The sequence below is a fragment of the Bison bison genome, unplaced genomic scaffold (assembly GCF_000754665.1).
Source record: "Bison bison bison isolate TAMUID 2011002044 unplaced genomic scaffold, Bison_UMD1.0 scf7180017864518, whole genome shotgun sequence".
In the NCBI taxonomy this organism is placed as follows: domain Eukaryota; kingdom Metazoa; phylum Chordata; class Mammalia; order Artiodactyla; family Bovidae; genus Bison; species Bison bison.
Window position 1 is genome coordinate 14,405,823 of NW_011495071.1, and position 27,985 is coordinate 14,433,807.

The 27,985-nt window shown below is 46.5% G+C and overlaps 1 protein-coding gene across 1 annotated transcript in view; it reads left to right on the forward strand.

Annotated features, from left to right (window-relative positions):
• The window catches only part of PLEKHA7 (pleckstrin homology domain containing, family A member 7), a 228,329-nt gene that overhangs the window by 139,970 nt on the left and 60,374 nt on the right, over window positions 1-27,985 (forward strand). The window contains 5 exon segments of the mRNA XM_010830665.1: window positions 11,650-11,761; window positions 12,755-12,859; window positions 15,981-16,053; window positions 17,461-17,561; window positions 22,924-23,087. Coding sequence (XP_010828967.1) covers window positions 11,650-11,761; window positions 12,755-12,859; window positions 15,981-16,053; window positions 17,461-17,561; window positions 22,924-23,087 — 555 coding nt within the window.

The following is a 27,985-nucleotide window of genomic DNA, read 5'->3' on the forward strand; positions in this document are numbered from 1 at the left end:
TCACTTGCCCCAGATTGCCTGGCTAGCAGTAGAAAAGCCAGGATGTCACCGCAGCCTGATCTCTTTGGTCAAGTCTAAGCCTTTCCCTAGTCAGAAACTGTTTGCTCAATTATTTTGGTGCTGGTGACCCACAGGACATGACAGCCAGACTGTGGGGCTTGTAGCAGGTAGGAGGGATGTCTGATTTTGAAAGCATTAATACTACTAGAGAAAGAGTGGGTACAAGGTAAAGATTATCTTATCTCCTACATCAAAAAAGAACTGCTGTGTAAAGACAAAGTCAGAATGTGGATTCTCTGAATTCCAGCTTGGAATGAGTTTGTTTATAGAATCCTGAAGGTCAGAGGCTTTAGGGAGGTCATTGAGTTCAGCCCCTAGTTCTTAGGCATCTGAGAGACACAGGCGCCTGTCGTTATTAAAGGTCTGGTAGAATCCATCAGAACACTTAGCTTGAGAAGTTACCAGCCTTAATAAGAGCTTCTGGAGAAACGCACATTTTCCATCACTAAACACCTCTGTCACACACATCCTTTTCCTCCTTGTTAACAGAAGACTTTATCCCCTGACTACTTCTGAGGAGGTGGCCTCTTTATCCTACCAAAATATCTCCACAGCTAATCTCAGTCCCATCCAGTTTCCAAGGAAAAGACATTCCTTCTTTTGAAGGGTCAGTTTTTCCCTCTAGATCTCATTTCCTGGATGTCATAAGGGGTGCTTGCTTATCTCAGATGATGGGTACAACTATATGGTCAGACATTTCCTTGAAGCAAACAGAATGTGCTTTAGGCATTGAGAGGAAGGGAGGGTTTCTGTAGACTGATGTGGTGACTGCTGCTCTTATTCCCTGGATACTTAGTGGGTGCCTACATCAGGAGCACTGCCAGACTGCGCAGTGACAGCGGCACACAGGGCGGATGTGGTCCTGTCTGTGAAGAGCTTACGATTGAGCAGGGAAGATAATGGCACGAGATCACAAATGTGACAAATATTCCGGACAGAGGGAACACAGGGTTCAGTGGAAGTTGGTAAATGAGGGTTCTAACCTGGCTTAGGCCTTGGGGATCGTGGAAGGCCTTTGAGATCTGTCCAGTCAAGGTTATTCAAAGACCAAGAGGGGAGAGCATGGGGACTCCATATGAGGTGAGTTAGAGTGAAAAATGAAGAGCACCAAGTGGATTCTGGAGCTACTTGGGAGGTAAAATTGACAGGATTTGGTGATTGATTGTCTGTAATGGTGACTAAAGAGAGGGAAGATTTTCTTGAAGTGTCTGGTCCTAACGTGGAGGAAGGGGCAGGATTTAGATAAGAGAAGATAAGCATGCGTGTGTGTGAGGGTCAAGTGTGACCAGCCTTGGCAAGAAGATTGACTTGTAGTGGAGGTTTGTGAAGGAGATAAGGTTCGAGAGGGACATTGCAGCCAATTATCCAAATTGCTTCCTCCTGAAATAGACTTGACTTTACCTCCAGGTAAATCCTGGGGGAGCTCCCAAGGGTGAGTGAGGCATGATTTCCCTTCACAGAAACCATTCCTTTTAAAAACTGTGCTAACGAATACAATTTCTGCTTTATTCCCTTGGAGGAGCTTAATTTTGTTGTGTAGTGTGATATGTGGTGAGAGAAAAAAAAAAAAGACCAAGGAGACCGTTTGTGTCCTTTATATCAGCTCTCAGATTAATATATTGGTAGAAAAGAAAAACTGGCTCTTTTCTTTTCCTTCTCCAAAGAGGATCCGTTAAGGTCACATTGACTTCTCTTATCAGAGCCTCCACCCTGGTTTTTTGGAGTGAATCCTTCTAGAGCCATCTGAACCAGCATCACCTGGGAACTTGTTGGAGATTCTCAAACCCCACTCCACATCTACTGAATCAGAGGTTTTGGAGGTGGGATCCCTGTAAACTATGTTTTAACAAGCCTGCAGGTGATTCTGATTTTGGTAAATGCTTGAGAACCACTGACTTAGATAACTTGCTGTTCCCGTCTCCCCTAAATCACTCCTGGATTCTTCTGTTCATCCTTAAGTCTCCTTCAGATAACCCATCATTCTTTGGGCTACGGTGGCAATCTTGGGTAATCTTGGATTTTAGTCAGGTAATCTTGGGATCCTCTCTCCTGTAGGAAGAAAAAAATTCTCCATGGTGACTTCCTTTAAAGCATTACTGATGTGAACAGATAACCCATCTTCCCGACCGCTGGCAGGTGGGGCTTACCAGAGCTGTTTGGTATACCAGGCACATGCCCACCAAAAGGTTGTTTCTCATCTTACAGATTAGAAACTTGGAGAAGAGAAATAAAATGAAAGCCATGATCTGGCAGACCCAGAGGACGTGAACTCTGAGTGTTCTAGTTTCTGTGTCAGTAATACAGAATCAGTCAGGATGGCCTAGGCTCTGCTGTGGTAACAGCAACAACAAACAATATCTCAGTGACTTAGAGCAATTAAGGTTTATTTCTCACTTTCACTCCATGTCCATCACAGGTCACCTGAGGGGTTCAGCTCTGTCACCTTTACTGAAGGACCTGCATCTCTGTGCTCCCATGATTGCCAAATGCAAGAAAAAGGAAACTTGGCAAACTGTGCCCCAGCACATTCACTCACATTTCATTGGCTACAACAAGTCAAATGACCACTTCTCACACCAAAGTTCATTCACATTTCATTGGCTACAAGTCACGTGACCACTCCTCACGCCAAAGAGGCAGGGAAGTGCTTTTCTACCAGGCATCTGGGAATAGAATCAGAAATACTTGTTGGTCAGCACTAATGACTACACTTAATAATCCACAGAGCTGATATATTATTAAGAGAAGCGGGACTTTTTGAGATTGGCGCTGACAAGCTTCTTTTGTTACATGACTAGAGCGTTTGTTTTCTCATTTTACCTCTTCTGTTATGCTACCTAGTTCTTTGTTAGAACTCTCAAGGAACGTGGGTATCAGTCAACAGGTCCTGCAGCCTGACCCCCAGGGGAGACTTCTGCACACCCAAGCCAATAGGAAATATCTCTTGGAAGAACTAATATAAGCCCAGGCTGTATTAATAAAAATATAATGTGTAGAGAAAGGGGGAGAGTAGTTCTCGTTTATCATCATATTTGTGGACTACTTCATTAATTCATTCCAAGTTTATGGAGCCCCAAAGATATGCTAAGCTTCAAACACTTTGATTTGGGTACTAAATATCAAGAGGGATGTTGAGCAACTGAGATTCCCCTGAGGAGAGGGACCATTATGGTAAGGGGTCTGGAAACCCTGTCCTGTGTTTATTCTGTAGGAGAGAAGATGAAGGAGGATATACTGGAAGTCTTCAAGAAGGGCTGGCAGGAGGAAGTGGGGTATGCCTATTGTGTGGCTGCCGAAGGCAAGCATTGTATCATTGAGTAAAAGTTAAAGGCAGGCAAATTTTCTCTTAGTCCATAATTTTCAAGGGAGGTGATTTTCTATCATCTCTTGTTTCAAGATCTGGAATCTCATTTTTAACACTAAATGAAGTCCTCTGCTTCTTAGAATAAGAGTTGACTTTTTCCATTAATAATATCACTATTCTTTTTATAGGTAATGCCTAGAGCCCTTTTGATTTATTATCAGGTACTTTTCTAGGTGCTTTCCATGTATTTGTTTCCACAACAGTCTTTTGAGGAAGATACCATCATTATCATGGATACTGAGGCACAGAGAGGTTAGGAGTCTTGCCAGAAGTTGCACAGTTAGTAAGTGGCAGAGTTAGGATTTGAATCCAGGCAGTCTAGCCCCAGATGCTATGCCTCTGACTGCTATACATACTGCCTCTCATTTCAGTGGTCTTCGAGAGACATTCCCCTTCCTTGTCTGTGCTTAGGCATTAATGTGCTGGCTAAGTAGGCTACTGCTACTTAGAGGTTTTAATTGTAATTGTATTTGCAGTAATGAAATTTGATCTAATAGCTTCATGCTTGCTTGAAAGGCACCAGCTTCCCCTCAAAGTCTCTTCTCCAGAAAGCATTCTCAAGCCTTTACAGGGTTTACAGGGCTCATTTCCAATGACTGGATCAATTGGTCTCCTCTGAAGGCCTCTTTCCTGAGTTTTGGTGATTTTCTTGACTTGGGAGCTTGTGGCTTAGAGGGCCACACCCGAGGGCCCTCATACACTATGGCGGAAGCCTGGGCGCAGAGAACTCCCAGCTGTGGTTTTGGTGGCTGGTGCTGTGCACAGGAGTATTCTCTCTTTGGTGCTGGGAAGCCCAGGAAGCCGCTGACAGACGCCTCTGCAGCTCTTGGGGAAGAGGAGAGAAGCATTCCGGAGCCATGACGCTGGCAGCTGACTGACAGCAGGCTGTATACACTGATCCCAGGCTCTGTCAAGCATTTGATGTTGAGGTGGGGCCTGCTTGAGCGAGTATGCGTTCTGGAAGTTCAGAAGCCTGCTGCTGTGCTCAGAAGCCAGCTGTAAGGCCCCTAAGATCGCCTTGGAGTTTCCTAACCTAGGAAGAGGACCATTGCCTGGCCTGTCGTTCTGGGCATCTGAGTAAGTTTAGCTTGGTCCTTCCACTGGGATTTGAGCAGCCCTTTGTTTTCTCGTTGGACTGTGTTAGAAAAAAATAACAGTTGGAATTGCCTAGAATTTCATGAGTGGTGGTTGGAGGATATGACTTTAAAAGATACTGCCTCGCTAAAGGTACATCTTCTCTTCCTGACCTTTGACCTCTTTGGGGGTTCATTTTGCAGGTGGCAGGGCAAGACTCTCCAAGGCATTTGCTGATTATGCCTAGGGTTGGAGTGTCTCCTGCTGCCAGAGATGGCTGTTTCTCGTTCTTCTGCAGTTTCAAGTTGGTGAAAGCTTGCAGTGAGAGATTGAGAGCCCAGGATGGTAGAGAGGGCATCCTACAACTCTGAGCTTGAACAAGGAGTCTGTCCTATTGCTCATCTGCTGAGCCCTGGGCTGCGAGGCTGATGTGTTGCTGTCTGCAGCTGATATAGCCAGCACCTTGTCTCTCCAGACAGGCAGTCTTGAACTAGCTGTGCCTGTTGCATTTTGTTGCCATGGCAGCAGAAAAATGAGGAAAAATGGGAACACCTGGCAAGCCAGAAGCAGAAACTTGACTGTTCAGTTTTCCTTCCTGGTCTAGGAGACGGTGTTGGTGACAATCACAGGTAAGGGGAGAGGTGATGATGGTGTCCTTAGCTCATTTGGGCATCTGGGTGTTGGCTTGGCTCTTGATGCTGCTGTTTCGGAAGGCACTGGCACCGGAAATTCAGTGGCTGTCTGTGCTGAGGGAGATGCTGCGGTGGTGGCTTCGCTGAGTGTGGAAGGGAAGCTGCTGCCTGCACAGTGATTTTTGTCTTCCTGTGACTTCCCTCCTTGTCCTCTTCTTTTACCTCCTCCTAGTCTTGGAAGTACCCAGATCTCCATCAGAAAAGGCTATTTTCTAGTGAGTAAAGTGACTGCCTGGTAATCCAGGAGGAGGAGATACACTAGAAGAGGGCTTGCCAAAGGCTGGGGTTAGAATTGTAGCATCTCTGAAATGGCAAACAGAGGTCGAAGTCTGGTTCTCACTTGTAGACAGAGACGTGGAGCCTGGACAGTGGAAGACTGGACCAGGCTCACATGGCAAAGTGGACTCTGGGCAGGAGAGAGCAGCCTTCGAGGCTCACTGGGTTGTTTCTGTGCCAGGTAAGGGGTGCCAGGTGCTGTTTGGGCTGGTTTCCGGCTCCCAGAGTGATGCGGAGTAGGGTGAGGAACTAGAGCTTGTGTTCCAGAGAGGAGCTGGGGAGGAAGGGGAAGGAATGCAGAAAGCCTTAGTTGAGTAATGAGGCCACAGTTGCTGAATGAAAACCCCTGTCAGACAGCCTCCCCCAGGGTGTTGGGAGTGTACAGGGAGCGTTGGCAGTCTGTCTGAGTGTCTCTTTTTCTTGGAAGAGGGAGTGTGGAGGTGTCGGCCTGTTTCAGACAAGAACTTTGTTTTATTCCTGCTTTTCATTCTGTATTGCTTTCCCCAAACCCCTTAGGTGGTGGGTGTGAGTGCCATAGAAAGTGCTGGTTGTGCTGGTTGTTTGTGAATGTGCCTCTTCTCATGCACCCAGTAATTTTAGCTGAGTTCTCCATGTAGAATCCTTGCAGGTAAAGCATGAATTGGGTTGCCGGTTTCTCTAGGAATTAATGGGGCACAGATGTCATCTAATGATGTCTTCCTAGTAAGAGATTCCTGATTCCCCATAGTTTCCTAACCTTCTATCATAGCCTTGAAGACTCTTGATGTTATCTTTCTTCTGGGCAAAGAATGGGAGGGCAACCTCCTAATCACAGGGTTATTACACATTAGAGAAGCCCCAGATAAGGTGTTTAAAAGTCTGTTTGTAGGAAATGATTCCTGTTGAGAAGTTAATTGTTTGGTACCTTGAGCTTCTGAAGAGAGAGTGCCTTGGAAATAATAAAGTGTACCTGAGATTTATGTTCTGGAATCTCCACTGATAATAGTCACAAACAGTACTTTTCATTGAATGTAATGCTTCATGGTTTTCAAAGCATCATTTCTGTCCACAGAACTATGTTCTGAGATGAGAATTCTTTTCTCATTTTTCAGAAATGGAAACTGAGGCCCAGAGTAGCCGTGTGACTCATGGAGGAGTCAGTAAGCTGCAGAGGATGGTTGAGATCCTGTTATTCTCGGCTTATGGTTTTTCCACCATCCCAGGATCTTCTTGGATTGGGGATTGGTCTTGGGGCTGAGAAGAGCAGAGGCCTATTTCTGCCAGACCTTGGGTCTTGCCAGGTGGTATCTCTGTGACAGAGTCCAGGTTCTGGAATCCAGCTACTCTCTTGAGCTGGTCATTAATCTCTCCAAGCCTCAGTTTCCTCTTTGACAAAATGGAAAAGGTGAAACTGGCTTTGCTGGGGGAAGTGAGATAATGCCAGCAATGGGCCTGACACAGCAGGTGCTGGGCAGGACTTGCTTGACTTTGTGTACCTGTCCCTAAGGGTTGGTGATACTTGGCCTGGCAACCTACCTATTACAACAGCGATGGGGTCTTGCTGCGATCTGCTCCAGTTCATTATGTTGACTGAGAGACAGCTGAGGAGCCCATCGACCAAACTCACCTAAACTCAGACCCAAAGGAAAAAAATGGTTTCTGAATTTATAACTTCTTCTTTTTTTTTTTAAACTACATCTGTCAATGTTGCACACATTTGCTCCTGGGAACGTAGGAGGCAGAAGCAGCTCTTTTGTAGGTGGGTAAATGGAGGGACAGAGAAAATGACTTCCTGCCCAGGTTCACCTGACGCATCGCTGAGGAAGTTCAGAGTCGAATGAAGTCACTTTCCTCCTGGGCTTCTCCAGACTGATTTCTGTCTGGTTCTATCTTCTTTTGTTCTTTGCAGAGAAGAGGCAGTTCAGTTAAAACCCTAGCTCACTGTTTTGAACTTCAGCCCACACCCCTCCAGCAAAATAATCAGCATTCATGTAGCCCAAGTCAAGGAAAGAGAAGTCTTTGTTCAGAGCATCCCACTGCACTTTGGGAATCGGGATGGCACAGAAACCTGGCAAACAGGCTTTTAAGTTAATAGATTTGATTTAATGACGTTAGGAGTCTGCCTTCCCATAGCGTGTGCAGTTTTGTTTTTTTTTTTCCTCCTCTCCCGGGATCCTTGTGACTCACATGCCTCAGGGCAAGCTGCTGGGACCCGAACCACCTTCACAGATGCTCTGCTCAGGGGCACGGGCTCTTCTCTGGGGGAAGGGGCCCTGCTTGAGCGAAACCTGTCAGGAGTATAACTCAGTCAGAGGACATGAGGACAGGTTAGTGTCTGCCCTGTCAGACTTTTACGTGGGGAACATGCCTGTAAGATGTGACTGGCTGAAGCAGATGAACCAGAATGCCCACATCCAAGTGAGTGTGGATCCACTCAGAGCTGTCTCAGAGCTGTGTGTGCATGGGCTACACATGCACCACTGATGTTCCCACTGCTCAGACTATTGTGGTAAAAGATCTCTAGAAGTTTCCATCGGAGCCAGCTTTTCAGGCATGCAAGAAAAATGTTTTTGAGTCTTTTATCATATCCTCATTTTTGAATATCAAATAGTGTCTCAAGCATGACCACTGTTTGGTTTTTTTTTTACTAGTTGAAATTCCAGATCACTTCTAGTGATTTCCGAAAGTCATAAGTCTAGTCAACCTTGGAGGATCTAAGGGGCTTCCTATATGGCACTAGTGGTATAAAACCCACCTGCTGATGCCAGAGGCACACGAGATGTGGATTCAATCCCTGGGTCGGGAAGATCCCCTGGAGGAAGGCATGGCAACCCACTCCAGTATTCTTACCTGGAGAATCCCATGGATAGAGGAGCCTGGAGGGCTACAGTCTATAGGTTGCAGAGTCAGACACAACTGAAGTGACTTAGCACACACACATACACACAGACAGAGGACCTAAGAGACCATTGGACACTCTGAAGAGATTCAGAGGAACATCCCCTGAATGCAGGTCTTGTTACTTGGCCAAGTGGGTAGCTGTGTGTGCCTTATTCTTTCAAAGAGCCAGGTCAGGAACTGCCAGGTAAAGGTTGACTCTTTTGTGTGAGTGGGGAGTCCTGTGAAGACATGCTCCCTGTTTATAGAGACAACACGGTCCCCTCCCTGGGGTGGATTTAGTTTGGATTTTAGTCCTGTCTCCTAATAAGCTGCTTTCTCTGGATGTTGCTGAGCAGAGGTCTCTATAGTCATGGAGTACGGGGTTTTCTTCATGTGTTTCTCCCTGCCCACCCACCCCTCAGTGTCCCTCACTGATGTTCAGTGTTGGGGCCACAACTGGTCCTTTTCCAGCTGAAATCTATTCATACATGGCTGTCTAGGTGGTGGTCATACCTTCTTTCCTCACCGACCTAAGGCTGCAGGGAGGTCCTCTTTCTTCCTGCACTTTTGGCTAGAGAGCTCCCTGGCCAGCCAGCATCCCAGAAGCTAGTATGGGAGGAGACATGGGGTTAGAATACAGGAAGATGACTACAGTTAGAGCTCAAGATTGTAAGATGCAGAAATGGCAAAAGTGGCTACCTGTCCTGGATTCCTGGGCCATCACAAACCCAGATGGTCTGTTCTTTGTCCCACTGAGGAGCAGCGGCATATCTAGTTGATGGAATGTGATGCCGTCATTTAAAATGACATGGATGAGTTTAAAAGAAAGGAAAAAATGTGTAGATTACAGCAAGTTTTAAAAATCAACATGGAAAATCGTAAAGCTATGTGATCACAGTTATCTGGGCTTCCCAGGTAGCTCTAGTGGTAAAGAACCCACCTGCCATTGCAGGAGACATAAGAGACATGGGTTCCATCCCTGGGTCAGGAAGATCCCCTGGAGGAGGGCATGGAAACCTACTCCAGTATTCTTACCTGGAGAATCCCATAGACAGAGGAGCCTGGCGGGCTACAGTCCATAGGGCCGCAAAGAGTTGGACACAACTGAAGTGACTTAGGATACACAATTATCTAAAAACACAAAAAAGCACCCCCCCAAAAAACCCCCCCCAAAAAACCAAGCATATTACAAAGAATGAAAGTAAATATACCAGGGAGATTCCTAGTATCCTTTTGGTTTAGGATTCTGGGCTTTCATTGCTGTGGTCCAGGTTCAGTCCCTGGCTACTGAGATTGTGCAATGTGTGTGGTATGGCAAAAAAAAGACAAAGGAAAGAAAGTAAATATACCAAGTATTAAGAATGATATTCCTTTGGATAATAGGACTATGGTTACAGTTTTCTTTGCTTCTAGCTTTTTTCTTGTATTTCTCAAGAATTCTGTAATAACCCTCATATCAGTGTCTTAAATGGGAGACAATTAAACTTGATAAAACCCCAAACAAACCTTTTTTATTGTTGGACTGTGTGTCCTGAATTTGGGCTTAGAGATGTAGCTGCCATAACTGAGATGAGCCGAGAACTCTTCGCTTTCCTTGTCTCAACCTCTGGGAATTTGAAAAGTCAGGCAAGACCAGGTTCCAGGAAGATGTCTCAGGCATAGTTCTGCCCGGAGGCAGGGGATGGACAAGGCAGCCTCTCAGAGTCCCTTCCCACCCCCGTTGGCTGTTATCTCTCTGCTGCACACAGCCTCTGCCAGCAGTGTGCGGGCTCTAAGTGTGGCGACATTCTCTGAGTGGGGAGCAGTGACAAAAGTCTGGCTGGGACAGAGGCCGTGGGCGGGGAATCTGGAGTGAGTGCCTGAGCTGATAAGGAGCCAGTGATCTTTCTGCCTGGTGGGACTCGCACCTCTAGCTGCCAAGCATCCAGCCTGGCCCAGCCCCTTGGAAAACTGGTGCCTGCCGCAGTGGTCCTGCTGCTAGGACAGCTCAGAAAGCATGGTGGTCACGGCTGTTTCTGCGAAGGACTTCCTGATGGTGCAGGGTGTTGGGGCTCTGTCTTGGGGTGTGGGAAGGATCACTGTCCTTTGAATAACAGTGGTTTTGAAGGAAGCAGTGTAGCTCCAAAGTGGAAACTGGGATTTTCCCTCCTGGCACCTCTGTAAAAGTGAGCCTGGTGAGCGGACTTCCAGAACACGTCTTCCTCGGCTGTGCCTCGCCTGGATCCTCCAGCTCCATCTCCTCAGGGCCCTGGCCCAGGCATCCAAATCAGTTTCTCCACTTCTCTGGCAAAAGGCCTCAGTTTACTGCAGCTGTCTGGATCCTGTCACCCATCGGAGCAGCAGGCACCCAGCCAAAGAATGCTGGCACTTACACTTTGAGGAAGGCTTACAGATCCTGGAGTTAGCAAAGTCTGGGAATCAAGCATTGAGCTGCTCAAGGATAGGGACTGGATTGTGTGGAATCATTTTCTGCTGCTGCTGCTTTGAAAGAGTCTTTCAAATGCTGGGGCTCTGTAGAGGCAGGTGAGAAGGGTTCTCTATGATATCTCTTATGCGTTATGCATGATGCTCCCAGGGTACCAGCCTTCCCAGGGCAAGTGGGAAGCATAACTGGCCCTCTTGGTGGGAAGCATGATGCCGCTGGATGCTGATGGGGACACATCGAGGGCATCCACACTGGGGACCCAGGCATCCCTCATTTCTTCCTGCTCTCCAGACATGGCACAAGGGGTTAATATCTCCAATGGCTCTATTTTGGGGCTAATGGAGTGTTCGCTAGAATAGGACTCTTTGTTGAGTAGTCTATTTCGGGAGGCAAGCCCCACTGGCATTTATGTAAGCGATTCTCTCTGTGTATCTGGGGGTGTGGGGGTGTGTGCGAGTGATTTCTTGTTACTAATTATAAGCAGCTCTTTTTGGGAGCCAGGGAAATGGAGGTGTGTGTATGTGTGTAACGAGTGTGGATTGCTCTTGCCGTGAAGAGTGGTAGTGTAACCGTGTGTGCCCATCTGATGGGGCACGCAGTCACCCAAGTAAGAGGATAAATGAGGGGGCCTTGAGACAGCAGGCAGCAGTGACTTGGCCCCTTGGGGTGTAAGGCTGTGGAGCCTGCCCACCTGTCCATGCTCTTGATTCCCTGAAGTGCATGTGTAGGCTGGACATTGTGACCCTCTGACTGCAGTCTGGAGTTAAGTGGTGTCCAGAAGATCTGTCCTGGGTTGTTTAAGGTCCATTAACCAGTTCTAACCTGAACTAAACCTCAGACTCCACTTCCCATCGCAGCCTGGCTACTTACTCACTGGATTCTCTTCTGTCTCTCCACAGGCCAAATCCACATATGTCGAAGCAAGAGAGAAACCAAAGACCGTCCAGCATGGTCAGTGAAACGTCCACGGCGGGGACCACTTCCACCGTGGAGGCCAAGCCTGGCCCCAAGGTGAGCTCTTGGCCACTCGCCCTTGCCTTTCCCTCTTCTGTATTTTGCCAAGTCCTTTTGTAGCTAGAAATGCATTTGACCTTCCCCATAGTGTTTTGTTGGTTTTTAACTCTTTATTTTGTATTGGGGTTTAGCTGATTATAGTGTCATGGTAGTTTCAGGTCAACAGTGTAGGGATTCAGCCACAAATATGCATGTATCCATTCTCTCCCCAACCGCACTCCCATCCAGGGTGCCACGTAGCATTGAGCAGAGTTCCATGTGCTAGACAACAGGTCCCTGTTGGTTATCCATCGTAAATACAGCAGTTCCACCATAGTTTTGTGAAGGAGACACATAGTAAGTATTCTCCTCAAATGAGAGATCAGGAAATTGAGGCCAGTTGGGGTTATGGCACATGTCTAAGAAAAGAGGTGATTGCTGACAGAACCAGGACTGACATCTAGGGCCCTGGCCGTATTCTTCATTTTCCTGGCGTGTCTTGGGACGGCCACACCTCTGTTCACATGTGTCTTGGAGACCGCATGGTAAAATTTGTGACAAAGGTCCCAGAGGTGTCTGTGCCCACGCTGTGGAAGCACTGACTGAGGAGCAGGGCAGAGAACCAGCATTGTGGAGAAGGGGAGAGCACCAGAAAGGGGGGTAAATATCTGGAAATTGGTAAATACTGTCACCAAAAATTGCATTGCTTCAGAAAGCCACAGGACATACTGGGGCCAGCAGCTGCTGGTAAAAGTTGATGGAAAAATCCCTTTACCTTTGTTTTCTCTGTGACCCAGACAGGAAGCTTGCTAGCTCTTGGACTCCCCTTTTAATTAGGATGGTATGGCCATGCGCCCACCCATTCTCGGTCATCTCGCTGTTCTTTTGATCAGAGGACGGTGCTGTGCAGATGAAGGCACAGGGAGCCTATGGCTCTTCTATCATGCATGTGCTTTTGGGGGCTTCCCCAAGTCATCCCGGCTGCTAGAGACTAAGTCTACTCTTTCCTAGATCATTAAGTCCAGCAATAAAGTCCACAGCTTTGGGAAGAGGGACCAGGCCATTCGGAGGAACCCCAATGTTCCAGTGGTGGTGAGGGGCTGGCTGCACAAGCAGGTGAGGAGACTGAGGAGGGAGGGTGGCAGGGAGGTAGTTCTTGCTGATTTCCTTCCTTCCCCTGACCCCTGGGAGCTGGGAATGGGCCCATAATAAGGTTTTTGTTTCTGAGTCTGTCCGAGGCCAGATTCTACCAATCGTGCTAAGTGATTTGCTCTTCCTGTTTTTAAGTGGACCGTCTACTCAATGGTGCAGTTTCCTTCCCCAAACCCACTTAACCGCTTTGGTTCTTGGTACTATTGGCTGTCCTGGGACTCGGACCCGAGTGTGGGTGGATCAGCCTGCATCCAGCTTTATTGCCATAATCCTCTGCCAACACTTGCCTTCCTGATGTTAAAGAGCCTTTGTTATCATTTGCCTGAAAAATCCCATGTTTTCCTTTTCTCCTGTCTTACACACATATCTAGCTTCCTAACACCTCAGATTTCAAATCAGCCAAACTCAACTCACTGTCTCCTCAGCCCCTACCTGTCTTTTCCCCCAGCCTGCTTTTCCTGGGTTGTGGTGGTGCCATCCTTCTCCCAGGCACTTGGTTTAGGAACCTCAGCACCATCACCAGCTTCTCCTGCTCCCACGTCTGTTCAGTCCAGAAACCCTGTCAGCTCTGTGTCCCCCGACAGTCCATCCTTCACCTCTGTCTTTACCACCAGTTATTCTGCCTCTGGTCCTCTGGACTTGGATAGGCTGTGAGGTCCTAGGGTCAGAGAACACGTTCCTTCTGTCTTCTTCCTTCCCTTCTTGCCATCCATCCATCCATTCCCCCACTAACCCACCAAATGCATGTTCTAAGTGTTCTCACTGCAATGACAAAGGGATGAGTAACGTGTGGTTCCTGCACTTGAGGACCTCCTGTCATAGTCTGCAAGGGACACCTCTCATGTGTCATGTCATCACCCAGCACGGACTCCCGCATGGCATATTATCCAGATAAACACAAATTCTGAGAGCAGTGATGTTTATTTTCACTCAAGGCTTTATGGGAAGACAGAGGTGGGCGTTAACTTGTACAACACACAGAAGAAATTCCTAAATGTCCCCTTGAAATCCCTCTCCCCTAGTTCCGTTCCCCACGGCAGCTCCCACAGCTCCCCAGCCCCTTCTGACCAATACTCCCCTGGGCACCATCCTCTTTTAATGAGACCCTCTTCCCTCACAGCTCTGTTCTCATTCTCTTTTCTTACCTGGATCACCCTCTGACTTCTTCCATTTGCATCCCTGTCCCTGTTAAACAAAAGGCTCCTTTGAAATGTGGGGTGAGACGGAAGGGATTATAGATAATCCTTCTCCCCAGCAGACACCCCCTTGCCCAGGCCCCTGGGCCCCTGGGCTGTGCTGTAGGTGTAAGGTCTGTGTAGATGCTGTGGACACCCAGTAGAGAAAGTGTCACTGTCCTTGTGGGAGTCCTGAAAGGCTTCCTGGAGGAAGTGACATTTGAAGCAGATATATAAAGGTGGAGAAGAGCTTTTCAAACAAAGCAAATATCGTATGCCAAGACTTTAGAGGTCACCTAGTTAATGCAGAAGATAAAACCAAGAAATACAGGAGCTTAGCAAGTTTTTAACACTTAAGTAAATGGAGGATGGATAAAAATTTTTTTAAATTTAAGCCTGTCAAAAAGTTTTGCAGAAGGAAGACAATTTGAATAGCTAAAAGTGGCTCTGGAATTTTCCTAGGTTTGGGAGAAAAGTGACCCTAAAACTACTATTTTCCTACCCTCACTCACTCACTTCAGTCGCTCAGTCGTGTCCTCCTCTTTGAGACCCCATGAATTGCAGCACGCCAGGCCTCCCTGTCCATCACCAACTGCTGGAGTTCACCCAAACTCACGTGCATCGAGTCAGTGATGCCATCTCATCCTCTGTCGTCCCCTTCTCCTCCTGCCCCCAATCCCTCCCAGCATCAGAGTCTTTTCCAATGAGTCAACTCTTCACATGAGGTGGCCAAAGTACTGGAGTTTCAGCTTTTAGCATCAGTCCTTCCAAAGAACACCCAGGGCTGATCTCCTTCAGAATGGACTGGTTGGATCTCCTTGCAGTCCAAGGGACTCTCAAGAGTCTTCTCCAACACCACAGTTCAAAAGCATCAATTCTTCAGCACTCAGCTTTCTTCACAGTCCAACTCTCACATCTATTCATGACCACTGGAAAAACCATAGGCTTGACTAGACGGACCTTTTTTGGCAAAATAATGTCTCTGCTTTTGAATATGCTATCTAGGTTGGTCATAACTTTCCTTCGGAGCAATCATCTTTTAATTTCATGGCTGCAGTCACCATCTGCAGTGATTTTGGAGGCCCCCAAAATAAAGTCTGACCCTAGCCATATTTAAAAAATTTTCATAGTCACCTAAAATTTTTTTTAAAATAAATGGAATGATTTACATTTTAGATGAGTAGAGGCAGAGTCTTGTTATGAGACAGTTTAGTTCAAGAAAATCCAGGTCTTTTTCTGTTGAACGGAAGGAAAACACAGCATAACTAGTCCCTTACGGTAGATAACTTAGTCAAATGAGAATTTTGCCTCACTGATTAATAAGCTAACTTAAATTCTTTGTCACATACTATGTAAATCAATTTTCTTTCTTTTTTTGATTTTTATTGGAGTACAGTTGATGTATAATGTTGTGTTAGTTTCAGGTGTACAGCAGAGTGAACCAGTTATACATATATCCGCTCTTTTGTTTTAAGTTCTTTTCCATATAGGCCATTACAGAGTACTGAGTAGAGTTCCCTGTGCTGTGCTAAATCAATTTTCTAATCAGTACAAATGAAGACATTTTATAGCATATTGAATGAATGAATGAAGGAATACATAACTTTTTGTTAAAAGCTGATTTCTTACTGGAAGAACTGTTTTTGAATTCTTGTCTTCCTTTCTAACAGTAGGATGCTTATGATATATTAGACTGTTTGCAGGAAACAGAACTTCCTGGGGATAAACCGTCACTGGATTTAAATTTTAATGTCCTATTCAAAGAAAGGCTATGCAATAAAAATTTATTAATTTATGGAAAGAAAGCGTGAATATGGGCAAATCTTGGTTCCAGAATCAGGTTGTACATAACTAAGGAGGGGGAGCAGTATGCTCAGATATTGCCCTGATTAGTTTTCTTTGCTTTGCAGGACAGTTCCGGGATGAGGCTGTGGAAAAGGAGGTGGTTTGTGCTTGCTGATTATTGCTTGTTTTACTATAAAGGTGAGCTGAGGTTCAGGCCACCCAGGGCTCTTTGTGCCCGAGGGGGTGGTGAGAGGATACAAAAGTTGGTCTTCTCAAATCCAGTGTTTGGACCAGTGGCCCGAGCTAATTAATAACCTGTTAACCTGCCAAAGTGTTCACTTTTACATATGTGAATGGTTGGTGACTTCATTTTTATCAGTCCCAGCACCGGAAGTGCCATTTGTCGAGCTAAAAATAATAGAATCTGGTTTGCCTTCTATTAGGGTCTTAAGATCTGGAGTTTTTCCAACTTCTGCCCCACTTGGGGCATAGGCACACCTTTGATGCAATCTGGAGGGAAAAGAAGTATAGGTGAAGCATTGTATTTTGTAACCTATTATCTGGATTTATGCCCTGTTACTGGATGGGCAGCTGGTGAATAAAATTGGCCGTATGAATATTTGTGAAGCCCTAGTACATAGAGTTAAGGGCTGTGAAAAGGTGAGAGGAAAGTAAGGCTCAAAATATGGAGGAAGAGATAGCCTAATTATAAGACAAGACTAGGCTGTGACAGGTGCTTTGGAAGGCATCCAAAGTGCTTAAGCAGTGCAAGGGAAGCAAGAAGTTAATTCCATCGTAGATAACTTGGGCAGGCTCCTTAGAAGAGATAGGGTATGAGTTGAGCTTTTTAGGATGGGTAGAGCTTTGCCCATGTTTGGGGGAAGATGGGCATTCACGCAGAAGAAGCAGCTTGACTTAAGTTCTAGAAGCAGAGGAAGGTGGAATGATAGGCCTTCAAGGCTAGAGCGAGTCTTGCATGCAGCACACACTAGGGGATAAGGCTCAGGAGATGGCTAAGGGCCAAAATGCAAAAGGGCTGTGACTCCAGACAGAGGAAGTCAGGTTTCCTTCTGTATCCAGTGAACAGTCAGCAAGTACCTTGTGTGGGAGAGCAGAGGGACCAGCTTGTCATTAGGAAGTTACCTCTGGTAACAAAGATGGTTTGGGGGAGGAAGAGAATAGATGTAGAAAGTATGATATTTCCCACCGGCTCTAACTTTGCCCATGAGGAGTGTACCACCCAGAATCCCTTCCCCACCCTTCACAGAACTTTAAATAGCACCTTCCGAAGCCTTCTTCCCTTCCCCAGGCTGTGTGCCGCTCTGGGCTCTTTTCCCACAGTGCGTGGTATGCGCTGTATTTCAGGAGTTAGCAGGTGGGACTGAGCGTGTTTACCTGTGTGCCCCCATCCTCAGGGACAGGGCACTGTCTGACTCACCCATGTAGTCCCAGCACCAGCACAGTGGTCCCCAGAGCACCTGAATGGATCACCCATGATCGCAGTCATCCTGGGAGAGAGAAGAAGCACTGAACTAGGGTTGTGGGATGGGCCATCCTAAGGAGGGTGCCACAGGAGGTTATCCTGATGTGTTCTTCCATTCAAAGACAGCCGAGAAGAAGTGGTCCTTGGGAGCATCCCTCTGCCCAGCTACGTGATCTCACCGGTGGCCCCTGAGGATCGTATAAGTCGCAAGTATTCCTTTAAGGTACTGTCCCTCTCCTTTAGCGCAGCAGTGCCATCCTAGGAAATGTTGTTGTTGTTTAGTCACTGAATCGCGTCCAACTCGTTTGTTAGCCCATGGGCTGTAGCCTGCCAGGCTCCTCTGTCCATGGGACTTTCCAGGTAAGAATACTGGAGTGGGTTGCCATTTCTCTCCAGGGGATCTTCCTGACCTAGGGGTTGAACCTGCATCTCCTGCTTTGGTAGGTGGCTTCTTTACCATTGCGCCACCTGGAAAGCCCCTAAGATGCATTGTGTTCCCAGAAATGGCTTCACAGAAGCAGTTGTTTTTGTTGGGACTGGGAGGGGAAAGAAATTAAGAAGTTGAGTGTTTCAGACTCATGTTAATAAAATTATAAATTCTTTAAGCAAGAATAATATCCCATCACAGGTGCTTTCATTTGTGTCAGAGCTTTTGAGTCCCTCAGCCTTGCTTAAGTATTTAGACCTCTCTTTTCCTGTCACTGCTGTATTTCTGCGACAGGGTCTCCTGCTTTCTTAACCACTGTCGCTATCCCCAGTGTCTCCAGAGTTGCTGTGGGTTGAAGATCCTGGATCCTCCTTTGCTTCATTGCATGCTGTGGTATCGCCTTATTCCTGTAAAACCTTTTGTGACTGAGAACTACTGTTATCCGCATTACCTCATTTGATGCTTGTGGGGAGCCTGGGGGGTTAGTATGATTAGCTTCGTTTTATAGATTAGGAGAATGAGGACTGGGGAGCTGAAGAAGCTTACCACAGTCCCAGAGCTGGAAGACGATGGAGGCAGACCTCCGCCCTGGGCTCTGTGCCCTTTCACGTGCAGTGCAGGGAGGGAAGATGATTTTTCTCTCTTCCTCTCTGCTTTTCTCCCACATCTTACTCTGGTCATCTGCACACCCATTGCAGGAGGCAGGAGATGGTTTCAATGAATGGTGATTGTTATTTTAGTACTAGTGATCTATTAAATAGTTCAGAGCCTCTCCTGCTCATTGTTGGCTCTGAAAACATTTTGTTCCCTGGGTTTCAGACTAGTCTTTTGCAGCCGAACGCCTTCCTTAGAAAACCTTCCTTTCTAGGATTGAGCATTGCTACTGAGCAAACAATTGGGATGACGCTGTTATATATGATTTGGGGCGGGGGGGGCAGCATTTGGAATATCTTCAAAGTAACAGATTATAATAACTATATATATTTTATCTTAACACTTCATTGGGAGGTGTGAAAAATAGATTTGAGGAAAACATCTTTTATGTGCTGTCACATTCTGTCCTTTTTAAAAGAAATAAGACTTCACCAAGTGTGTTCCCTAAATATTTTGTCTGGGAGACAGAAGGCATGCCCATTTTTGGGGCTGATTGGGGTCTTCAGGGTCTGAGAGGAAAGAAAAGCCACTACCAGCAGCACTGGTGATGTTCAGCTGGTTCTCCAGAGAAGACTGGTTTCCGGAGTGTGGAAGAGGTCCCTTCTCTTTGGGTTGCAGTGTCATTCTTTCAGGGTGGGCCTGGGGCAGCTCAGAGTCCACGTTCGTGGGCTACCGAGGAGTGTGCAGTGTTTTATGTCCTGGGCCTATGCTTGCCTCTGATGTCATTTCTCAGTTTCCAGAACTGCAGTTCTCTGACTGTTGCTAGGACACCCTGCCTGAGATTGTTCAGAGCATCTGCAGTGGCAGATAGGCAGACCCTAGAGGGTTATGTGTTCCTCTCTCATTTGTCTTCTCTAACTGCACTCCTAGCCTGGCAGCCCCAGGCATTGAGCTGGATGCGCCCTGCGGCTCCGCTGGGTCTGCGGGATGAGCAGCAGGGCTCTCTGCACCGCTGGGTCTGCGGGACGAGCCAGCAAGGCTATCCGCACCGCTGGGTCTGCGGTACGAGCCAGCAGGACTCTCCGTGGCCTTTAGGTGCCATTGCTCCCCCACCTCCCCCTCCCCGCCACCAGCAGGCCTCGTGCCCTGCTGGCTCATCTGGGGCATCTCCCCGCAGAGTGCCTACTGGAGGCACAGCCTCCCTTGGCCTGCTGGTCACCTCTGAGCAAGCTTGGCCCCTCAGATCCAGGGTCTGGGGCAAAAACCATCCCCACGCAGCCAGTGGGGGAAAGCGTCTTTACTGCTTCCCTTTGAGCTGTTCTCCTTCCCTCAAGACTAAGGCCTGAGGCCCACAGACCCGTAAGTGTCAGTAGGTAAATAACATCTTTCTTTTTTAAACTTCTTCACGGGTAAATCATGTCTTTCCTATTTTAATGCATAACATCTCCTTTGACTGAGAAAGCAGACAACAGTCGGTATTGACGGCACCCATGCCTTTGATCACCAATAGAAACCAGAGATGTTTTCATATCACCTTATAGTTGTTGCAGATATCTCGAAATACTGTTTATGCTCTTCACCACTTCGAAATTACAATAATTATTACATGTGCTACTAGACTTGTTATGTGATATATTATTAAGGAAGCACCTGTATCACTATATTGCAACATTTAAAAATATTTTGGTAACTATATTTTAATATAGTGTATTTCCTTTATCTTATTTGTGCACTAAAACACCTTCTAGGAAGAGTTCATAGAATTCACCAAGTCATCAAAAAGATGCCAGAAAAAAGGTTAAGATTCTCTGCTTTAGATTCTGGCTGAAGGCCAGCCAAAAGTCATGGTGTTTTACTTATGTATACTCAGCAAACTTCTATTGTGCTCTGTTGTTCTACTTGGCAGGATATAGATGCTAGGGATACAGCAGTGAAAAGACACAGTCCTTGCCTTTGTCTGCACGAGCCTAGGGATTAACAGGATAAGAAAAGAACAGGAAGGAGCTGCTCTCTTTTCCCCTTTCAATGTTGTGCTTTCTCTATCTCTGAGATCCATCTCTCCCCTACCACTGTCACTATTCTGTCTGGCCTGCCATCACCCCCCACCCCGTGGTAACTAACTTACTAGGCACTGGAATGATGCCTGGCACGTAGTGAGCACTCAGTGAGTGTTGGCCATCATTGCTTCAGCCCTCGAGCTCCTCTGCAGCCTTCAGCCCGTCCTCCACACTGTTCCTCAGTTACACGTCTGTTCAAGAATGCTCCCACCATATACCCTTCTGTGGCTGCCCATTGCCTTCAGGATAGAGCCCAGTTTTGGTTTAGAAGGTCTGGCTTATCTCTCCAGCCACGTTTTAGCACACCTTCTTCATATGCCTTTCTTCCATTTCTTGCCCATAGGCCTTTGCTTGAGCTTCAGTCACAACCTCGAATGCCCTTTCTGAACTCTTACTTGTCTTTTAGGCATCTGTTCAGGGCCTACCTTCTCCAGGAAGCCTCCCCTAAGTCCTCTGGGCGGGTTTGGTACTTCTATTTGAACATCCACAGCTCTGGCATCACTGCCCCATAAATGGTTGATTACCCATCCAGAGCTTTCTCCAGGGAAACTAGCCATCAGCTAGTTTTGCCAGGGTAGACGGGGCTGGTCGTGTTCTTTAAACAGATCACATGGAGCTGTCATTTGTGTAGGAGTTGTGGTCAGTGACACTCCTTATCCTTCCCAAGTTAAGGTTGGTTCAGCTTGTGTCTCATGTTTAGTCCTCTGTAAGTCAGTGATAGTTCAATGAATCCCACTAACTTACTCAAGTGGATACCTGCCCCAGAACCCCCTGTGGCTGGGCAGAAAGGCTGGGAAGCGGGTGTCAAAGATCTTATGGGTCATTGTCCAAGGGAGCTTTTCTAAGAATTTCTGCCAGTTCACGGTAAGACAGGCATAAGCCCCTTCTAGTTCTCTTCTTATTGCCACATCTCCACCTTGCTGAAAAGGAGGGATACTTCCTAGAACAGTGAGTGAGTCCTTATCATGCAAGAAAGGAAATAAGATTTGCTCTGGCCACTGTAGGAACCCTTAGCTGCAAGCCAGGTTTGCCTGGACTCCCTTGGCACTGGGCTGGATGGATTCAGATCTGTGAGTGTCACAAGCAGACTTGTATTTAATATCATTTTTGGACATGGTTGTTAGTGTGAGAGGAGAAGTGAATGCTTATAGTTCATGTCTGAGGTTTCATCCATGACCACTGGTGATCTCAGAAACATGTCATTTTCTAGACATGTTTCCACTTCTCTCATTTTGCTTTCTCTGACTGATCCTTGCATGGTATCTGCCTGTCATTGTAGATCTGGGTTATTAGATCAGCGAGCTATATCAGACTCATTTCTGGATAGACCCTGGGAGACATGTCTGGAATGTCTGGATAGACATTCCTAGGTGAGTGTCTAGAATCCTGGCTCCAGCTTTTCAGTCAATCAAAAAAATATTTATTGGGCACCTACTGTGTGCCAGGCACTGTTCCTGGGGATACAGTAGTGAACAAAATAGACAGAATCCCTGCTCTCATCAAGTTTATATTCTGCAAGGAAGAGAGAGATGATAAACAAGAGTGTAATAAGTGCTGTGAGAATCTGTGACTAGGCTTGGAAATCCAGGAAAGTCACTTCTCAGAGCTTTACTTGCCATATCTATAAAAGGGATTCTGAATGTTCCTACATTTCAAGGCTATTGGGATTAAAATGAGATAAAGGCACGGAGGTACCCAGAAGATATATAGAAGGCGCTCCGTAAATCTTTCTCTTTCCGCATCATCTTGGTCTGTGGATTTGGTGAGCTTTTTCCTTGCAAATTTAAAAGACCCTGCTTATCAGAGCCCAAAGGGGAAAACTAGTGTTACCTCTTCATGGTCCATCCCAGTTGCTTTTCAGGGGTCGTTCCTGGTACCTATAGAACATATGAGAGCACCTGGAGGCTTCCTGACACATAGTAGGTATGCCAGGGTCCTCAGTCAGGTGTTAGACTGCTTGGTCACACTTTGTAGCACCTCTTTGGAGAGCCAGAAGAGCAGCTTCCTTGATGGGCACATATCACATTTCATGCCAAGCAGGGAAGCGCAGTGAATATCTGCACCAAGCTATCTGCTATTGAGCAGCTGTTTTGAATCAATTCCAGTCATCAGGTGCTTCAGAAGAACTGAGACAGGGATTCCCAAGAGTCTGCTTCTTTGGAATGAGGTGTTTTGTTGTTGTTGTTTTTTTTTAATTTTAAAAATCTTTCTCACATAAGCCTTGAATTGACTGTGTACCCTTCCATAAGTGGGAGTAAGATAAGCAGGAAACAGGTACAGCTGCAGGGCTTTCGCTGTGGGGAGCAGACACAGCTGTTGCTGGGCCTGTCTATGTCAAGGAACGGGAACCCAGCCTTTTTTTTCCATCTGTGGAAATCAGCTGGGTGGTGCGTGGGCTTTCAGTCTGGAAGTGGGGAGAACTGGCCTGGGGCATCTCTTGGTTTTTGCTCCTGGAAATGAAACGCACACTAACCTCTCTGACCTGGGTCTCCATCTTCTGTCTCCAGGCTGTGCACACCGGGATGCGGGCTCTCATCTATAATAGCTCTCAGGCCGAGCAGTCTGGCATGAGGACCTACTACTTCAGCGCCGACACCCAGGAGGACATGAATGCTTGGGTCCGGGCCATGAACCAGGCTGCGCAGGTGCTGTCTCGATCGTCACTGAAGAGGTCAGTCCCCGTGGAGGGTCCCTGCCAGAGCGCTGCCTGTGTGGGAGGGGGACCCAGATTCCACCGTCCACTCGCTCCTGTTAAGTATTGCCCTCTCTTGGAATTTTAAATGGTGACTTCTTCCTGGAAGAGAATGCTTACAAAGCCAACACATACTGCCAGCAGAGCTGAGAGGTCCCCTGGGAATTATTGAGGCCACTGGCCTCATTAAGCAGAGAAATGGGAAGGACTGGAAGGGTGAAATGACCGAAAAGGCTGGGATGCCCAGCCTTGGAACCTGGTCGTGTGTTTCTCAGTCTTTCTCCTCTTGTGTGCGGCTGAAAGGACAACCTTGGGGCAACGTCTGCGGAGGAGGGAGAGGACAAGCAGGAAAGATCTTGAAACTGGAAATGCATCACCGACGGCCCACCACCTTGCTGTTGGGAGCTCATGTGGGCACTGTCTTTCAGCTGCCTCTTCTCTCAAGTGGGCCAACCAGGGTACCATCAGGGATCTGGAGGCTCCTGAGTCTGTTGACTGTGGGTGATTCCCTGAGAGCACACGGACAAGGAACATGAGTGGTCAGTTGCTTGGAGAAGGTTGGGTAGCCCTGGAAAAGTCAGGGTGCCTTTAGCCAGTCCTCACCTGACATGAACCCCCTTCTTCACTGGACATCTTGCTCTGTTTGGAGGCTTCTTTGACAAAGGTCTCTTAGGCCTTGTAAGAGTAGTGTCCTCCAGCAACCTGAAGACCGGATTCTCAGTGATTGCAAATGAGTGGTTTTATTTTGTCCACCTTTTCCAACTCAATTTTTTGCGATTTGGGGTATTAGTGGTACTCCCTAGCTTCATATTCTCTTTCCTGAGACTAACAGGTCTTTGATATAATTAGTAGCCTCCCTCAAGAGGCAAGGTAGAAGTCAGGTTCTGCCCTTGGAATTTCCGTAGCGCCTAAGTTGAGTGTTTGTTGTGCCGGGTTTTTTCTGTCTACTTTTCAGTATCCTAGGCTTCAAGGGGCTATCGTCTTTGAATCTTCTGCACATCTGACACATAGTAAGCTCTCAAATATCTATTGAGTGAGTAAGTGAGAAACTGAAAGAATGAATGAATATGTTGGAAGGACAAGAACAAAGACTGTCCTGGCAGTTATCCCATGGGCCCTGCATCAGCGGCTCTTGCCTATAGGCATTCAGTCAGGTTTGCCTCTCTTCCTAGCAGAGTCATCCAGCCTGAATTTTTCTGTTGTGTGCATGATAATGAATCGAAAGTCTGTGCCATTAGCCTGCAGGCAGTCTGCTCAGTGACAGTGGCACTTCCACCTTCACCGCAGGAGAAGGCAATGGGCAGGTTCGACTCGACTTACTCCTAGTGCACAGTCTGGTCCCGGAAGCTCACTGTTCCCTTGTCTTTGTTGTTCATCAAAAACTATTTATTTGGGTTGTGCTGAGTCTTAGTTGCGGTGCGTGGAATCTTTAGTTGCTGCATGTGAATCCCTAGTTGCATCAAACCTGGGTCGCCTGCATTGGGAATGTGGAGTTTCAGCCACTGGACCACCAGGGAAGTCTTCCTCCATGCGACACATGCGCAATAAGAAAAATATCCTTAGTCACCTTCCCAGTGTTACCTCTGTTACCAGGTTACCAGGGATCTCTTTAAACTATTTTCTGTTCATTTATGTGCATATATGCTCTTGTAGAAATATAGAGGGTTTTTTTGTGCTTTTTTAATACCATGAATAATATTGACTTGAAAGTCGTTCTGTATGAGTGTATATGGGCTGACTTTATTTTTGACTGTTGTATGGTATTTCATAATGTTAATGTACCATAGTGTAGTTAAGCATGTGCCCCACGTTGGATAGTTCATTTTGTGCTCCCTTTTTCAGCACAGTTGTGTAATGAAAAGCTTTGTACAAGCCTCTGCACGTGTGAGGCTTTCAGATTGTTGGGTCAATATACAGTGCTCTTAAATTGTAACCAATACGGCCAAACTGTCCTTTAAAGTAAGTTGTATTAATATGTTCCACTAGTGAGAGTGCTCATTTCTCCACATCTTTGCAAACCGTTGATATTATCAGTCTTTTGCTTTTGCTGAGCTGCTGTGTAGGTAAGTGGTATCTGTTTATTTTAATGTGTGTTTTCATGGTGGTGGGGATCTTTTATATTTATTGGTCACTTGTATTCCTCTGCAGTGAATTGCTGGTACCTATTCTCTGCATTTCCTAGTGAGTTCCTTGCTTTTCTTCGATGCTTCCTTTCCTCCACGTGTTAAAATCGGCCCAGTTGGGACTGCAGCTTGGCCTCTTGCAGGGGTTGGTTGTAGGCTCTCAGTTGTGTTATTTAAGAGAATCTGCTTTCCCCCTCTTTTCAAAGTCAGGATACTGTTTGTCAGTCTGTAACATTCTGGCATTTTCTGTGTTCTCTTGGATTCCTCAGAGATGGTCTGAGAGGTTTCTAGAGCCCATCTTTGAGTTCCCTTCGGGCCCTGGGGTTCTGACAGCTGGACTTTTCCCATCTTCCTTGCCATCTTGGTCTTTCGATCTCTCTGAACCAAGGTTGTTCTCTTATTCATGGTGAGGTCACTCACCTTGATGAAGATATGGAAATAAATTCAGAAGTTGAAGAATTCAACTTTATTTGTGGTGTGGTCATCTTCCCACGCACAGATATCTCTTATTATTTTTTTTTTTAAGTTCTCCCCTCCTTTATTTTAATTCTTAGAAAATAGAAAGTTTTGTTTTATTTTGCTCTGCTTTAAGTAAACAAATCTCCGTTCTTTCTAGACTTTACCGTTTGCGGTCATTCGCGTGGGCCCATTCCACTGGGTTTGTGCTTGATGCATTTCTCATAATGGGAGCTCTGAATGCTCCCTGTGCTGTTACACTGGTTTGTTTCCACCAGCAATGTCAGACAGGTTCATTCTTGTGGCCCAGCTTTGCCCAGTTGTCTTGTGCCTGACTTGGGCACTTGGGCACTCAAAGATAACTTGAGAATGAGATCAGGCTTAACAGGAAAATGTGCTGTGATTGATAAGTGATGTCTGCCTGAACTGTTTAGGATGAATTTGCTAGCTAAGGTTAGGGTTTTTTGTTTTTTGTTTTTCTTTTTTTTTACTTTTTCCTACAAGAGGATTTTGTAATTAACTCTCAGATTTTGCTTTCAGAGAGGCTCCTTCCCTTCTCCACTGGGCTGCCTTACAGATCTCAGGCCACTTTATTATCTCTGGCTTTTTTCTGAACTTTTAAAATGTGTTCTTGCTATGCTCATAATAAACTCTTGAAATCCCATGGTCATCTTTGCCCAAGGTTTCTTCCCTGTTTAAAGAAACATAAACAAAACTTGTTCTACCTTCTGACTCAGTAAAACCAGAGTAGCATTTCCTCTTAATTTTCTGAGAGATGAAACTATCAGCCAAGGGAATTCAGACTTATTAAATGTTCTATTTTTCTGAATAAGATGTTCAAACATTTAGTTAGTGAGACGTATTCATCATGTAAGACTACATCTTGCCTCTCCTCCACGTTGGTGATCTGCTCTGGAAACCTCCAGCTCTGTTCCGTGGGCGGTCCCAACAGTAGCTTTTCCTTCTTTCCCTCCTTGATTCTCACCCAAATGGTTCTATTCTTATTCACATAGGCAGATTCTTTCTTTATGAATGTGGTACGGTAGGGCTTCTTATTACAGGTAACAAAATGCAAATTTATCTTAAAAGGGGAGGAGTTTATTGATCCACGGCACTGAAAAGTTCAGGATAACTACAGCTTTAGAAAACAGCTGTGGTCAAGGCTCAGACAGTATCATTGCACATCATCTCTCTCCCCACTGGGCTTCATTCCTGAACTCCATGTAGAAGTCCCTGGCAGATCTGGGGTCTGGTGGCTAGATGGCTGCAGTAGCCCCAGACTTAGGTCATTTGAGTTAAGTCCAGTAGGAAAGAACCGGAGTTTTACCCAAAAGCTCTGAGATCTCTTCTGATCAGACCGGCTTAGGTCACAGTGATTCCCCAAGTCACCTACCATGGCCCGGGAGTGCACGTGCTGACTGACACAGGCCTGAGATACATGCTTCACTTCTAGAACCTGACTGTAGGGACTGAGAGTGAGGTAGGGGTGCATTCCTAAGCGACGTTAGGGCTGTGGACAAAGGAAGGGGAAATGACTTGATGGGATGTGATAAATGATGTGCAAGCAACCAGTATCCAAGCCACTTCCTACTATATCGATTTCTTTTGCCTTAGGTACTGTCTCCTCCTAGGGTTTAGTCTCTGCAGTCGGACAGGCCAGAGTTTAAACGCAGCTCTGCTGCTACTTTCTAGCTGTGTCGCTTGTGCAATTTAGGTATGCTTTTTAAACAGATTTTTCTAGCTCATCAAATTTTTGTAAAAATGAAATGAATGTGTAAAGTGCTTACTTCGCATGTTGCCTAAGACATAGCTGATACTCCATATCCAATATGCTAGCTCCCATAGGTTTTAACAGCATCATTCTTTTTTTGCACCCATCCAGTTTCATTGTTAATCCTCTGAATTACACGACGATGAATCTCCTGTGGGCACATCATACTCTCCTCCTCTCCAGGATGTGCCCATCCCTTAGCAGTGTGAGCTGTGGTTCAGCAACGCAGGCTTCCTGCAGGACCGTCCCTCAGCCTGCCCCTCACTGTCCCCTCCTCCAGCCTCTTCCTACATTGTTCCTCTAACCCCAGAGGGAGCTGAGCACCCTTGCTGTGCTTCCTTCCGTTGTCCTCTTGTTCCCTACAGGCTTCAGGGTCTCTTGATGGACAAGCATTCTTGAGCCCCCACCCCTTCTCCATCAGGGACGCTGAGCACTATGGCCAGAGCCCACCCTCTCCCTCCTTCTGTCCATGATTTCTTCTCCCTTATTTCCATGTTCTTCCACTTGCCAGATTTTGGATTCTTTTT